We start from the raw sequence: 16,462 nt of genomic DNA, 5'->3' as shown, positions 1-16,462 counted from the left end.
GGCGTCCCACATTTTTCTTCCTGGTCTTTCACGCAATAGTCGTACTTTTACAAACACTTTGTATAATTATAATTGACTTATATACATTACAGGTGACCCAATTAAGCTGGTTTACATCGTAGGATACGAAATATTTAAAAAAAAGTTTTTAAGAGTTCTTCAAAAAATCCTGTTCTACTTTTACTTAATTCTTATAATTATTAACGGATTCTTTTTTATATGGGACCCAAATCAAATTAAATTCTTGGATTATGGCCCCATGTTCTTGAAAACACTCTGGGTAAAACCCCTCTTGCATTATTTTAATTATTAATTCATTGGAATTTTCAAGGGAGCTTTTACAATCAAAGTGATGCTTATGAAGATCAATCTGATTGACGATATAATGTCGTTTATACATTTCTGGCCAACGCACAACTCAAATGAGAAGACAAACAATAAAATCGTGAAAGAATCCAACGCGATGAACGCTTTCACCATTTTCTTCATACTGTTGATTTCCTGTGCCACCACAGCACTCGCCTGGCCCACCGAACACGACTCCAAATTCTATTTTTCAATATTTATTTTTCATCAGTGGTTTTCTAAAGTTTGGTGGATGTTTTCGGGGTTGTACAGATGCTCACTTCTTGTAATAGGCTTCCCGATGATGGCGCACGGTCTGCAAGTCTTGTACGCCACGCAGCATGTAAAATTTCAGTTTTATATGCTTAATGATCTGGTAAAAGAGCTTGAACGAGATTTTAGTGGTGATGACACGGAGATGCCGTTTACCAACAAAGATCAAACGAAATTAGAAGAGAGACTTAAGGTTATAATTTCACGACATGGAGATATGTTCAGGTAGACCAAGTTCTCGATGAGTTTTAATTTTAACATTATTTTATTTAGGTGGAGAAAAGAAACTTTACAGTTAATAAGCGATTTTATGGTGCCGTTTTTATTATTTGGATGTGGAGTGGGGATTTCTAATGTTCTAGACCTTCTCCAGGTAAAACTCTTAATTTTTGATTAGATGTAATGTTTGGTTTCAGCTAACTGAAAACTGCTCGTTAGTTTTTCTTCTTCGTTTCCTCACATTTTTAATATCCGCAATTCTAGTTCTTGTAATTATGTGTAAAAGTGGACAATCTTTAATCGACGAGGTATTTCTTTCAAAGTTAATACAAATTACTTGTTTTTATTTGGAATTTTAGTCCGAACAGCTGTTCACAAATTTTACTCAATGCAAATGGTACTTATGGAACTGCCAAAACCGGAAGCTTTTGCTGGTAATACTAAGCAACTGCTCTAATCTTTTAGTATTGAAATATACTGATAACTTTGCTATAAATCATCGCCAAGGATTGATTGTAAAAACCTGTTATTATTGGTCATAATTTTTTATTTTTCATTTTAGGTTTGTAGGATGGTCTACACCGCCACTTCGGTATTTTGCACTTTAAAATAATGCATAAATAAAAAACTAGGGGTGCAAGTTACCTACCAATTAATATATTTCAGAATTTTTTAACTACGTAAAAACATCAATGGAATATCAGTTGAAATATTTTCAGGAATTTTGTACTATTAACCTTCGCACACGCCATTTTTTTGAATGCACTAACTTAAGAATAAAATACGATTAAATTTCAGTAGTCTCTATTAACCCACGTATGCCATACAACGTTTTATCTAACATGTCGCAATTTTTAATTGATTTCAAATAAAGTAAGTCGATTGTCTACGTAAACGTCTACGTTTAGATTAAAAATTTGTACACTCACGTTCAAAAATCTTGCACCTCTTCATAAAACCATAATAAATATGTATTAAAATTTAAATAGGGGTATAACTGTACTTTTAACTTTATTTAATAAAGTTGAAATTGTTTGGTTCGTTCTAAAATAAAAGTTTTTAAAATCTCAATTTTTGTTTTAAAATTTTGTGCTTGGTACAGTTAACGATCGCTTTAAGGATAGTCACCTCTTCAAATTTCATCGTCATAACTAAAAATTAACAAAGATACTAATTTTAATAGACAAAGTTAAAAAATTTGGTTTGTCCTAAAATAAAAATTTCAGAAATCTTTATACAGGGTGATTTTTTTAAAACGGCAGGCGTTGTAGAATTTTTATTTATGAACCGATTTCAAAAATTTTAAAAAAAAATTAAATGGTTTTTAATTTCCTATAAACTGATGATTTTAAAATTTTTCTAAATGTCTTAGTATCTTTTGGGCGATACCCAACTTTCTTATTTTAAATTGACACCCATATTTTTTTTTTTCATAATTTAGAAAATATTAATTTTCTTGATTAAGAAATGTGTAATATGTTCTACTTTTACAAAAAATATTTAAAAAAAAATATCAAAAATGAAAAAAATTAGGAATAAAAGATAATAAAATCTAGGTGCGTGGTGTCAAATAACACAATATCGATATTGTAATGTCAAAAAGCAGCAAATAACAGAAAGAACATGTTTTCTTTCAACAAGATGGGGCTACACCTTATAACAATGCACAATGCATTTCTCCATTGTGCAATGAAAAAAACGGGATGGCGTTTCAACAGTATTTTAATTAAATTAGGTAGTTGTTTTTTCTGATTTGTAATTATTATTGCCTTTTGTTATTAATAATTTTCAAAAAAAATGCCGATCCTTTCTGTTATTTGCTGCTTTTTGACATTACAACAACGGCATTTTATTTGACACCATGCACCTAGATTTTATTAACTTTTATTACTTTTTTTTTCAATTTTGATAATTTTTTTAAAAATATTTTTGGTTAAAAGTAGAACATATTACACATTTCTGAATCAAGAAAATTAATATCTTCCAAATTATGAAAAAAAAAATATGGGTGATAATTTAAAATAAGAAAGTTGAGTATCGCCCAAAAGATACTAAGACATTTAGAAAAATTTTAAAATAATCAGTTTATAGGAAATTAAAAACCATTTAATTTGTTTTTTAAATTTTTGAAATCGGTTCATAAATAAAAATTCTACAACGCCTGCCGTTTTAAAAAAATCACCCTGTATATTTTTTTAATTTTGTGCATTTTGACAGTTAACAACCTTTTTATAAGTAGCGACTTCCATAAATTTTATCGTCATAACTTAAAAACTAACAACGATAAAAATTTTATTAAAAAAAAAGTTGAAAATTTTTGGTTCGTTCAGACATGAACAATTCTAAAATCTCAATTTCTTGTTCTAAAATTTTGTGCTTTGGTGCAGTAAATGAACACTTTAGAGGTAGCAACCTCCATAATTTTCATCTTATAACTTAAAAATTAATAAGGATACGAGTTGTATTTATAAAAAGTTGATAATTTTTGGTTCGTTCTAATATGAAAAATTCTAAAATTTCTATTTCTAGTTTTAAAATTTTGTGTTTCGGTGCAATGATAATAAACAAAATAAACAATTTAGAAATAGTGACCTCCATAAATTTAATTTTCATAACTTAAAAACTAATAAAGATTAAAACAAAGTAGAAAATATTTGTTTTTTAAAATCCTTTTAGTTTTTTCTAAAATGGAATACAAAAATGTGAAAGGTGCAAGACTTTTAACTGTCAGTTATATTTCTGGTAAGTAATTTAACCGCCTGGGTCAAAGTAATTTGACTGAACTGTGGATTACAAAATTCTTGAAACTTTCCTAAACACGAAATTATGTTCAGTGAAGCAATTCAGGTAAGTACGTCAAATTAATTCCAAATACATCATAAAATTTCCTTTCAGTGGTCAGTAACGAGAAGACGAAGCTATGACGACTGAAAAAAAAGAGCAAACTGAAGGTAATTTCGTTGGTTCGAAAAATCTTAAATTAAATTAACTATTTTTAGATGATATCCTAAAAATGGCGTATATTTTCGGATACAAGATGTTTAAATTACGATTTATTAGCGTCCTGCTCAAGTTTAATTTAATTTTCTACGTTCTTATTTTGTCGCTTAATATATTTTTTTTCGTCTCGGATCCGACTAATCTGGAAATCAAGCATTACGGATCAGCCTTCTGTCAAATTATATGGGTAAAGTCACAAGTACCAACTTAATTATTTCAATTTTTATATTTAAGGGCGTAATTACTATAAGTTTAATTTTGCACAACGACAATCTACTTGATAACTGTCTTAATTTAATACCACTTTGGCCAATGGATGGCGCTGACGCTACTACAAAAGTCAAAATTTTACGCGAAGCAAAAAGTTTACACCTTTATGTAAATTTTAACATTCTTATTGGTTTCTGCTACTTTGTAATGATTTTGTGTTCATCAGAATACGACACATTTTTTTATTTCCCTTTTCTTTTATTTGAAAAGTGGTTGTCTGGGTACTGGTCGGTTTTCGCTTTTCTCTTTAGAATGTCTTTTTGTTTGTCAGTGTTTTCAATGACTTCTCATGGACATCAAGTTGTTTATGCAGGTCATAAAGTAAAATCGCAGGTTTACATATTTAATAATCAGATCAAAAGAATGAACCAAAACTGTATGAAGAACGAGAGACAGTTATTGTTTGATGATGTGGACCAAGAAAAAATTGATATGGAGCTGAAGAGATTTGTGAGACGACATGTCGAAATTATGACGTATTTATTTAGTATCTTGTTATAAGTTATTATTAACATTTCTTCAAATATTTTTTAGGTGGAAGAAAGGCACTTTGCAGCTTATGGCTAATTACATCTACCTACTTTTTTTTGGAGGCTGCGTTATAGGGATAGGAATGATTTTTGCGTTATTTCAGGTCTAATGTCTACTTGCTTTTTAATCAAAATTTATTTGCTACTGTTTTAGCTGTGGATAAAATTTTCGCTAGTTTTACTTTTCCGGGCTATTTTTTTTGCGATTGCTTCAGTTTCTATATGCTGTGGAATATTATCATTTTCACAGTCTTTAATAAATGAAGTGAGTACAAAATGTGATTTGAATAATGTTCAAACAACTTCTTTCTATGCTTTAGTCTGAAGAAATATTTACAACTTTTGGCGAAACAAATTGGTACTTATGGAACCACAGCAATCGAAAACTTTTGCTGGTAATTTTGGGTAATGGGCTTAAACCTATTCAGCTGCAATTTACTGATTCCATAGCCATGAACCATCAACTAGGAATGAAAGTAGGTGAAAATTCTAGTTTAAAAAGTATAAATTGAAGTTTGTTTTAGATTTGTCGAATGATATATTCAGCCGTTTCTGTTTTCTATAATTTTCAATAAATGTATTGTGTTGGCAATAATTGTTTTATCCACAATCTTTAAACAATTTGTTTAAAACATGTTAGCTTTTAGATAAATAATAGTGATAGCTATAATTAAGTTTAGAATTTTCTAAACTAAAAAATCGATTTCTTGTTCTAAAATTTTGTACTTTGGCACAGTTAATAAAGACTATAGAAGTAGTACTCTCTACAAATTTTATTGCAATATTTTACAAAACAACAAAGAGACGAATTTTAATAAAATTTTCCGACGACCACTATAAAATATGCCACATTTCATACAGTTTTCTGGTAGTGAAAATTTAAAATTGCAAACAATTTCAGTGCGAAGACGACCGAAGCGCATACCCGTGTGCAATGAAAAATTGGAGATCTCTGATTGGCCGAAACTGTGTGTTTTTATATTGCATACAGGTCAGGTATTGCAGATCGGGCATTATCGGTATCTAACTTTCGGCACAACGGCATAATTATTTTGTCCGCGGCTAGACTGCTCTGCCGAATGACATTTTGAGTTTTAACTTGACCAGAGATAACTTGACGTGTTTTTGTACCGTTATTAGCAAGTGGAAAAGCGTAAAATAGAAACTTTAATTAAAAAAATAAATATTAACTCTGCGATTTTTGTGATCGTCGGAAAAATATCGTGTACAACACGTGTTGAAAATTCGATTTCACACTCGTTTGCTTAAGCAATTCTGCAAAACTCGTGTAAAATCTTCCATTTTCAACACTTGTTATACAATATACTATTCGTTGCTCCTAAATTGAAATTTTCTTAAATCTCTAGGTTTTATTCTAAAGTTTTGCATTTTGTCACAACTATTAAACTCTGTTTAAATGTAGTTACCTCTCAAAATTTTATTGTAATATCTTAAAAATCAACAATAATAATTATAAATTTTAATAATAAAAAGCTTTGGAAATATTTGGTTCCCTTTAAAATAAAATTTTCTAAAATCACAATTTTTTGTTCTAAAATTTTATATTTTACCACAGTTAATACTCACGTTTATAGTAGTAATTTTTCTAAATTTTATATTTATGTCTTAAAAATTAATAAAAATACGAATAAAGTTTGAAAAAAATACCCGGCGCATCCACCAAATTTCTAAAATAATTAATTTTTCCCACAAGTGATGCATTGTAAAAAAATAATTAAATAGCAGTAAATAAACTACTTTTGGGTGTTTTGATTATTAGATTTAGATTCTTTAGATTAGGTTTCCCGGGTTGAACATTAAAAGCCGGACGATTTTTATCTTTTAATCTTTTGAAAACTTGTATTTGACTATTATTTAGCCCATTTTTTACAGATTTATTGTTATATCTGTTTTTTTTTGTTTTTAGCATAAATTATTGCTAGACTCATAGGTACCTAATATAATATCTCGTAACGAGGTATTTATGTTTATATTGTCCAAGAACTATCTAAACAAATTATGTATAATTACAGAATTATATTGATTTATAAAAATAAATATAGAAATATTCCTTGCGCATCTGAATGGTACGATCGTGAAAACGGTAGACATTGGTGAGTCAAGAATCAAGAGTCAAAACAAGAAATGGAAGGTAAATTTGTTTGTATTATCTACCAAACATTGCAGGTTTTTTTTCAGAAAAAGCCACAAAAATTAGCTACCTTCTTGCGTACAAGATACTTCAAGTCAAATCTTTCAAACTTTGCTTGACATTTATTTTAATTCTGTACCTTACATTCACAGCTTTGAATATTTTCTACTTTTTTGCTGAACCGGAAACTGTCAAATTCAACAACTATGGATCACTGGCTTGTGAAATGATATGGGTAAACTATTCGGTAAGATATTAATTGAATTTAATTTTTGCTTTAAAGAACATTTTGACTATCATTTTCGTATTAATCAACGATCATTTTCTCGACGACTCCATGAAACTTCTGTCACCTTCGCCACCAAACTCTTTGAGAGGAAAAGCCAAAACTTTAATGCTTCAAAACACCAAAATTGTAAACTGTTACATTTTTTTCAACGTTCTGGTTGGCTTTACTGCAGCCAGCGCCTTTGCCTATCCAGGGACACATGACGAGTTGCTCTGCTTCCCTATTTTTTTATTTCGAAGATCCTTAGGAAACTATTCGTTTATTTTCGAAATACTTTACAGAGTTTCTTATTTTTTCATAGTGTTTTCTACGACTACACACGTTCAACAAACGGTTTTTGGGACGAACAATGTTTTATCTGAATTCAACATTTTTAAACTGCGGGTTAAAACAATCGACAAAAACTGTCAGGCGGAAGAAAACGCACTTTTTTATAGTGACGAGGATCAAAACTTGGTTGAAATGGAACTAAAAAGACTAATTAAGCGACACGGAGAGTTCCTCATGTAAGAGTTGAGAGTTAAAACTAACAATAAAAAAATGTTTTTAGATGGGAGAGAGCGACTAAAAATATGGTGAAATTCCTCGTTTTTCCAGTTTTTTTCGCAAGTGCTGTCGTTGGAATCGGAATGATTTTAGCGTTTGTTCAGGTACCACCATTTAAAATATAAAAACGCAAAATTTAAGTTTTCTTCAGCTTCTAACAACATTTTCAATTATTGGACTTGTACGAGCTCTTTCTTATGGAGCAGTTGCACTTTCGATAGGTCTCGGAATTTTAGCCTCTGGACAAACTATCGCTAATGAGGTAAACTAAAATATTTCTTCCAATTAGAATTAAGTAGTTCGTTCTAGTCTGAAGACATTTTTGAAACTTTAAGACAAACGAAATGGTATTATTGGAATTGTCGCAACAGAAAACTTCTTTTGATACTTCTAAGCGCAACTCTTAAGCCCATTGAGTTTCGATTTACTGAGAATATTGCTTGCGATTGTCCAACTGCTATGAGAGTAAGTTAAAATGTGATTTATACAAAAAATGGTAATATTAAATTTTAGATCTGCAGAATGATATATTCGGGCGTTTCGATCTATTTTAATATGCAGCAACGACCTACATAAAGTAGTGTTAATAAACTTAGAACCAGTTTCACAATCATTGGTTAAAGACAACTTAAACTAGAGTTCCTTTATAATAAACCCAGTTGACATATACCTAGTAAATTTTATGGCCACATTATGAGAGGGCCGGGCAGTGCGGGCCTATTCAACCATCGGTCAACTCTCTATCTAGAACTTTGTCGGCTGCAGTTTACAACACCCAGTTTTATTTCTATGGGTGGTTTGACTTAAGCCATAAAATATTTACTAGGTATATGTCAACTGAGGTTACTATAAAGTATTGTTACAACAATCTGTTTCTATGGCGAAAATTTGCTTTAAATTTTAAAGGAACTTTTAAATGATTATGAAACTGGTCCTTAATGAATTATGTTACAAATTTTTGAAATATTTGTTGTTATAGGTAATTAGAATTACGACTTTGCAGCAAATCTAAGCTAAAATTTCAACAACTCAGTGTATCTAGTTCTAATAACATATTATTTTAGGCTATTTTATTAATTTTTTTTATTTTCTATATGGTGCTATATTTTCTAACCCAATTCTTGTAAAAATTTTAATCTTTATTTTATATTCATCAAATTTCGTATTTTTATTCTTAAAGTATTTACGGATTATAGCCATGAATCATCAATTAGGAATAAAAGTAGGTACAAAATCTAATTAAAAAACTACAAATTAAAGCTTGTTTCAGATTTGTCGGATGATATACTTAGGCGTTTTTGTCATTTATAATTTTCAATACATGTGTGTGTTAGAATTAATAGTTTTATCTACGACTATTAAATAATTTGCTTATAACATGTTTGCATTTAGATAAATAATGTTGTCCTTAATTAAGGCTTCAAATTTCTAAACTAAAAGCTTTATTTTTTGTTCTAAAATTTTGTATTTTATCACAGTTAATGAACACTTTAAAGTTAGTAATCTCGACAAAATTCATTATCATATCTTAAAAACTAACAAAGATACTAATTTTAATAAAAGAACGAGTAAAATTCTTGATTGGTTCTAAAACAAATTTTTCTAAAATCTTTATTTTTTGTTCAAAAATTTTGTGTTTTAGCACAGTTAATAAACCCTTAAAAAATAGCAGTCTCTTTAAATATTATTGTAAAATCTTAAAAACCAATAAAGACACGATTTTTAACATTAAAATTTTTAAAAAATTTGGGAATGAAATTTTTTAAAATGTCTATTTTTTGTTTTAAAATTTTGCACTTTAGCACAGTTTTTGAACACTTTAGAAGTAGTAACTTCCCCAAATACTATTTCAATATCATAAAAACCAACAAAGATACAAATTTTAATTAAAAAAAAACAATTTTTTTCTAAAATCTCTATTTCTTGTTTTAAAGTTTTGCATTTTGCCACAGTTAATAAACACTTTAGAAGTAGTAATCTCCTTAAATTTTATTGCATTTTCTTAAAAACGAACAAACATACAAATAAATTTTAAAAAACAATACCCGGCGCATCCACCATATTTCTGAAATATTAAATTTTTCCCTCAATTGATGAATTGTAAAAAAAATAATTAAATAGCAGTAAATAAAGTTATTTTAGGTTCTTATGTTTACCCGTGTTAAATTTTAAAAGCTGGACGATTTTTATCTTTTATCTTTTTAAAAATTGCTCCACCGACGTCACATTTACAATTAGCTCATTTTTTACAAATTTTAAATTGCTCTTTTAACTGATTTTAAATACGTACATTTAAATTTATTGAACTTTCCTGTTCCAATTAAAGAAATATCTATAAAAAATAAGCATCTAACTTAATTTTAAAGCGATGTTTTTATTCCAAAAAAGTGTAAAAATTTCAAAATCTATTGTTGAAAAAAAAATACTTTAGTTGAGAAGCTTGAATCAATATAACAGTGGTCTCAGATCGCTGAAGCAAATGGAAGTTTAACATAAAAACCATACAGACGTCTAATGTAAAATATTAAGATCATTTTCATTATTCTTATAGTTCGGTTTTTTTAAGTTGTGCTCACTGATTTGAGGTTTGTATTTAATAAAAGACCATTTAACTGAAACGAGTTGATTGATGACTACATAAGCAAAAGTATAAAAATTTGCTTTTACATATCTATAATTTTAGTTAGATATGATTTAAGCTTTATTGGAATTGAACGATTAATACCTTTGGTCAACTTCAGAAAAAAATTATTCAAAGTATTTAACTTAATATTATGTGATTCATTAAATTTCCATTCGCAGTTGGCTTTGAGAAAAAAATTCATGTCGTAACTAACACCATTACAGTAGTTTCGTCTTAATATTTGTGAGATTTGCTAGTTATCGAACAAGAAGTCAACGCACGTCCAAAATACACGGCCTACCTAGAATGGAAATTTAATGAATCACACGATATATACTTAATATTCTTGTAATTTTTGTATTTTAAGCAAATGATAATGAAGCTAGTTAGTTTCCAGGTTTATCGTAATGTCTGCTCCTTTTTTCTAGACGTAAATACTCATAGGTCTAACGAGATACCTACTTATGTTTATTTTGTCCCAGAACTATACAAATAAAGTATGTATAATCACAGAATTATATTGATTATAAAATAAATATAGGAATATTTCTTGCACATCCGAATAGTCGATCGTGAAAACGAGAACAGACATTTGTGAAGTGAAGAGTAAAAACAAGAAATGGAAGGTAAATTTAGTTGTATTGTCTACAAAACATTGCAATTTTTTTTTCAGAAAATGTCACAAAAATTAGCTATTTTCTTGCGTACAAGATACTTCAAGTCAAATTTTTAAAACGTTGCCTGACATGTATCTTAATTTTATACTTTACACTCATAGCTTTTAACATTTTCTACTTTTTTGCTGAACCGGAAACAATCAAATTTAATAACTATGGATCACTAGCTTGTGAAATGATATGGGTAAACTATTCGGTAATATAATTAATTTGGTTTAATTTTTGTTTTAAAGAACATTTTGTCTATCATTTTTCTATTGATCAACGATCATTTTCTGGACGACTCCATGGAGATTCTGTCACCGTCGCCACCAAATTCTCTGGAAGGAAAAGTTAAAACTTTAATGCTCCAAAACACCAAAATTGTAAACACCTATATTTTTTTCAACGTTCTGGTTGGTTTTATTACAGCTATCGTTTTTGCCTATCCAAGGAAAGACGATGAGTTGTTCTTTTTCCCCATTTTTCTATTTAGAAGATTCTTTGGAAACTATTCGTTCATTTTCGAAATACTCTACAGACTTTCGTTTTTTTTTCTTATATTTTCTTCAACCACGCACGGACAACAAACAGTTTTTGGAACAAACAATGTCTTGTCTGAATTCAAAATTTTCAAACTGCGAATTGAAGCAATCGACGAAAATTTCCAGGCAAAAGAAAACGAACTTTTTTACAACGACAAAGATCAAGACCTAATCGAAATAGAACTAAAATATCTGATTAAGCGACATGGAGAGTTTCTCATGTAAGTGTTGAAAGTTACCAAACCTACAATAAATAAAATATTTTGAGATGGGAGAGAGCGACTAAAAATATGGTAAAGTTTCTCGTTTTCCCAGTTTTTTTCGGAAGCGTTGTCATCGGAATTGGAATAATTTTAGGGTTTATTCAGGTATCACAATCAAAATATAAAAACGCAAAATATAATTTACCTTCAGCTTTTGACAACATTTTCAATTATCCGACTTGTTCGAGCTCTTTCTTATGGAGCAGTTGCATTTTTCATAAGCCTCGGAATTTTAGTCTCAGGGCAAACTATGGCAAATGAAGTAAACGAAAATATTTCTTCAAATTAGAATTAAGTATTTTATTCTAGTCCGAAAACATTTTTGAAGCTTTAAGGCAAACGAAATGGTATTATTGGAATTGTCGCAACAGGAAGCTTCTTTTGATACTTCTAAGCACAACTCTTAGACCCATTGAGTTTCGATTTTTAAAGAATATTGCTTGTAATTTTCCAACTGCCTTGAGAGTAAGTAAAATTGTGAATTATAAAAAAATTGTTAATATTAGATTTTAGATTGTTAGAATGATATATTCGGGCGTTTCAATCTATTTTAATATGCAGCAACGACCTACATAAAGTGGTGTAGTCTATAGCTTCGTACTAACTCCTGTAACTATTACAATTTTAGCGGTGTAAAACTGAATTTTGCAAATTTTACTAACTTAAACATGCTTATTATTATTACTTTGCTAAGTTATACAAATTTAGATCAAAAACTAACAATTTTAGACATTTTTTTTTAAGAAGTAACCCAAAATTTCTTTGTTTTACATATTAACTCCCATAACTCTTATAATATTAATCGTATAAGAATTAAATTTGCAGGTTTTACTAACTTTGATATATTGATTACCTCTGCCAAGTTTTTCAAATTTAGATTTAAAACTATCAATTTTAGATTTTTTTTTATAAGAACCAACCCAAAATTTCTATATTTTGCATATTAACTCTCATAACTCTTATAATATTAACGGTATAAGAGTGAAATTTGCAGGTTTTACTAATTTTAACATGCTTAGTATTTTTGCTAAGTTGTACAAAATTAAAATACAAATTAACAATTTTAGAATTTTTTTTTAAAGGGGCAAGCCAAAGTTTCTATACCTTGATATTAACTTCTATAACTCCTACAATATTAACGGTATAAAAGTGAAAATTCCAGGTTTTACTAAATTTGACATGTTTATTAATTCTGCCAAGTTATACAAATTAAATTAAAAACTACGAATTTTAGAAACTTTCCATATAAGAACCAACCCGAAATCTCTATATTTTGCATATTAACTCCCATGACTCTTATAATATTAATGGTATAAGAATGAAATTTGCAGGTTTCACTAATTTTGACATTTTTACTGCCTCTGCTAAATTGTAAAAATGTAAAACAAAAACTAACAATTTTAGATTTTTTTTGAGAATTAACCCAAAATTTTTATATATATTTACTAACTCTTGTAACTCTTACAATTTTAACGATATAAATGAAATTGGCAGGTTTTACTAACTTTGATATACTAATTACCTTTGCCAAGTTTTACAAATTTAGATTAAAAAGTAACAATTTTAGAAATTTTCTTAATAAGAACTAATCCATAGTTTCTATATTTTGCATATTAACTTTCGTAACTCTTATAATATTAATGATATAAGAGTGAAATTTGCAGGTTTTACTAATTTTACTATGTTTAGTATCTCTGCCAAATTATACAAACTTAAATTAAAAGCTAGCAATTTTAGAATTTTTTTTATAAGAACTGACCGAAAATTTCTATATTTATGGAATAATATATTCGGGCGTTTCGATTTATTTTCATATGCAACAACTACATAAAGTAGTGTTGATAAACTTAATGACTAGTGTGACAAATCTTTCAAAATTTTGGTGCTACAGGTATTTAGAATTGCGACTTACGAATGTTAGTCAAAATTTTAAAAGTTTATCGCCAAAATTTTACACAACTTTTAGGTTTATTAAATAAGGTATCTAATTATGTATCTACTCTTAATAAATTATTAGTTTAGACTTTATTAATTTTTTTTATTTTCAATTTTGTGCCTTATTTTACTTTCTTGTAAAATTCTTGTGAAAATTTTAAGTCTAATCTCCAAATTTCTCTGAATCTTGAGCACCTCATAGACACTATTTGTGTCCAAACTGATAGTCACTAAAACTATAATCCTAGCTAATCCCCAAACGACAACCGATAAGATAAAAATCAATTATCAAAACAATTTATTTCTCCGGTCGTTGAGTGACTGTCACCATGAAATCCTTCGTCTTCCTGTTATGCATTTGTGCCGCGTTGGCACTTCCGAAGTCTCCATCCGTGAAGAAGTCCATCGGTTTTGTAAATCCTCCAATTACTTTCAAATTTTACAACTGTAATTCTAGGTGGAAGAATCATTGGCGGATCAATCGCCAGAAGTGGTCAATTCCCATTCGCTGCCGCCATCTACACCATCACTCCTGATGGTAACTATTTCTGCGGAGGTGCGTTGTTGAACGAACAGTGGATTTTAACAGCCGCGCAATGTGTTGATGGGTAATCCTCTCGTGATCTTCTGGTTGATTTCTCATTGTTCTTTTACAGAGTGGAGTTGTTTAACATCCATCTGGGGACCAACAGTCTGAAAGCTGACGACCCATACGCCGTCAAAGTCTCGTCAGATACTTACGTAATCCACCCAGATTATGACCCCATGACTTTGGATAATGATATTGGGTTGATCTGGTTGCGTTTACCCGTTGAGTATTCCGGTGAGATTAACAGTACCATTGTTGTAATTCCTCCACTTCCGGGCAATTTTTAGATTATCTGAGACCCGTTGACTACCTTCCGACCGGAGATGTGACTCAATACTCTGCTGGTACAGCTATTGGATGGGGTCAAACTTCCGACGGTACAGTTTTAACCCTTTATAGATTAATTCTAAGCAATTAACAAAACTGTTTAGACGAACCAGGACTCGTCAACGACCTCCACTGGGTTCACGTCACCGCCCTATCAAACAAAGACTGCCAAACGTACTACGGCGCTTCCGTTACAGACAACATGTTGTGCGTCGACGGGAACTACAATGAAGGGACTTGTTTGGTACGAAACGTGGTACTAAAGAAATGTGTTTTAAGGTGATTTTAGGGCGACAGTGGAAGTCCTCTCGTTCAGTTCAGCAGTACTGGTCAAAGTACGGTGGCTGGTGTGTCTAGTTTTCTTAGTCAGTTCGGTTGTGAGACGACTGAACCTTCTGGGTTTACTAGAGTTTTTAAATATGTTGATTGGATCAAAAACGCCACTGAACAAGTGGTTTAGTACGAAAATGTCTAATAAATAAAAACTGTACTGTGCTTAGTTTACAAGTGTTTTATTGACAGGAAGAATTTAGAACGTTTTAAGAGTTTTTACGAGTGTTATTACCGGTTTAGGTTGATTGCTAGCTTATCTGTAATTAACCAAAAAAGTTTGGGTACAATTGAAATAAAAATATACGTTTACCTAAGAGATTCGGAGTTTTGGAGGTTTGGATTCATATGTAAAAAAGCGCGAGAAAAACGGTGATCAAAACCGCATCTTTTTATCTGACTTAGTTTCGAAGTTTTATCGAGGTTTATACAAATTAAAAGTAAAAATTTACCAAACGCTTCTAATTCAGTTATTTAATTATTGTACGTAAATATACCGCACAGTTTTGGATTCTGCGTGAAATTCTGCAAAAACAGTTTAAGATTGCTCCGTAAATAAGCGAGATATCGACCGTATTAGATATAAAAAAATAAATGTGGAAAATAATGTTTAATCTTAAAACTGCAAAATTTTTTTTTCAAATACTTTCAATATTTTAATTAACATTTTTAATATTATTTAAGAACGATTTCTTGGCTACAAAATCGCGAGAAAAACGATTAAGAAAACCGTTTTTTCCTATCGGACGTTCTGAGATATTTAGCACCAAAGTTTTAAACTATCAGAAATTTGACCTTCTGGCGACTACGCCAACGGCCATAACTCAATTATTAGTTAACGTGCGTTAAAAATTCGCCTAGATAAACGAGAATTTGAGTAAAATTTGTTTTCAAGACGTTTCTTTTGCGTGATTTTCAATATTTTTTTTCGGGGCGAAAACAACGCTTAATATTTTTGAGTTATACATTAATCAAAAGAACAGTTGAAAATTTATCAACTGGTCAAATTTCAGATTGATGGGTCAAATAGTTTATGAGTGGCGGCCAATAAACAAAAAATTGAAAAAAAAACATTGATGGAGTCACTTTTTTTGCGAAAAAGTCGACTATTGAATTTTAGATATTTGAAGACGAATTTTTAAGAAATAAAGCGCAAAAAAAACGATTCTTTTTATTTGTTGTAGTTTCGAAAATATCAAAAATATTAAAAATTTGAAATATAAAAATTTACTATCCGAAACTTTAAACGGTTCTAATTTAGGTATTTGTTATTGTACTTAGATTTTGAGTTCGGATTTAGAATCTGCGTAAAATTTTGCGTAAAATGAGCCTAAATAACGCAAGTTTGTCCTAAAAATAAGCGAGATATCGCTCGACTGCAGAAGTTTTAGTAGTAATTTTATTTTAAAAAATTAAATTTTCGACTTTTGAAAAATTTAAGAACGAATTCTTTGCTAATAAATCTTGAGAAAACTGATGTCAAAAACTGTATTTTTTCATCAGTCATAGTTTTCGAGATATTAAGCATCGAAACTTTCGAACCTAAAAATTAAATCTCCACAACGAAATA

At 29.7% G+C, this 16,462-nt stretch overlaps 2 protein-coding genes across 2 annotated transcripts; both read left to right on the top strand.

Moving 5' to 3' along the window:
* The first annotated feature begins 385 nt into the window (after window positions 1–385).
* LOC148174568 (uncharacterized) lies at window positions 386–5,149 on the top strand. Its single transcript, XM_088036874.1, has 4 exons — window positions 386–843; window positions 892–991; window positions 1,035–1,145; window positions 4,958–5,149. The coding sequence occupies exons 1-4, from the start codon at window positions 386–388 to the stop codon at window positions 5,147–5,149; spliced, it is 861 nt and encodes a 286-aa protein (XP_087893000.1).
* Window positions 5,150–13,975: 8,826 nt separating this feature from the next.
* LOC148174567 (brachyurin-like) lies at window positions 13,976–15,022 on the top strand. Its single transcript, XM_088036873.1, has 6 exons — window positions 13,976–14,054; window positions 14,104–14,254; window positions 14,303–14,469; window positions 14,523–14,612; window positions 14,667–14,806; window positions 14,852–15,022. Exons 1-6 carry the CDS (start codon window positions 13,976–13,978, stop codon window positions 15,020–15,022), a joined length of 798 nt encoding a protein of 265 aa, XP_087892999.1.
* Window positions 15,023–16,462: the final 1,440 nt, after the last annotated feature.

Source organism: Gnatocerus cornutus, chromosome 5 (assembly GCF_029298725.1).
Source record: "Gnatocerus cornutus isolate USDA-ARS CGAHR chromosome 5, icGnaCorn1.1, whole genome shotgun sequence".
NCBI lineage: Eukaryota > Metazoa > Arthropoda > Insecta > Coleoptera > Tenebrionidae > Gnatocerus > Gnatocerus cornutus.
The sequence above is the reverse complement of the archived record's forward strand: the minus strand, read 5'-3'. Positions and strand labels throughout refer to the sequence as shown.

What these genes read in the sequence shown, in the direction of transcription:
- LOC148174568 (XM_088036874.1), top strand. Translation starts at nt 386, where the DNA reads ATGTCGTTTATACATTTCTGGCCAACGCACAACTCAAATGAGAAGACA. An exon ending in ATGTTCTAGACCTTCTCCAG is followed by an intron (nt 992 to 1,034) that starts GTAAAACTCTTA and finishes GTTTGGTTTCAG; the next exon opens with CTAACTGAAAACTGCTCGTT. An exon ending in GACAATCTTTAATCGACGAG is followed by an intron (nt 1,146 to 4,957) that starts GTATTTCTTTCA and finishes TCTATGCTTTAG; the next exon opens with TCTGAAGAAATATTTACAAC.
- LOC148174567 (XM_088036873.1), top strand. Translation starts at nt 13,976, where the DNA reads ATGAAATCCTTCGTCTTCCTGTTATGCATTTGTGCCGCGTTGGCACTT. An exon ending in ATCCGTGAAGAAGTCCATCG is followed by an intron (nt 14,055 to 14,103) that starts GTTTTGTAAATC and finishes CTGTAATTCTAG; the next exon opens with GTGGAAGAATCATTGGCGGA. An exon ending in ATGGGGTCAAACTTCCGACG is followed by an intron (nt 14,613 to 14,666) that starts GTACAGTTTTAA and finishes AAAACTGTTTAG; the next exon opens with ACGAACCAGGACTCGTCAAC.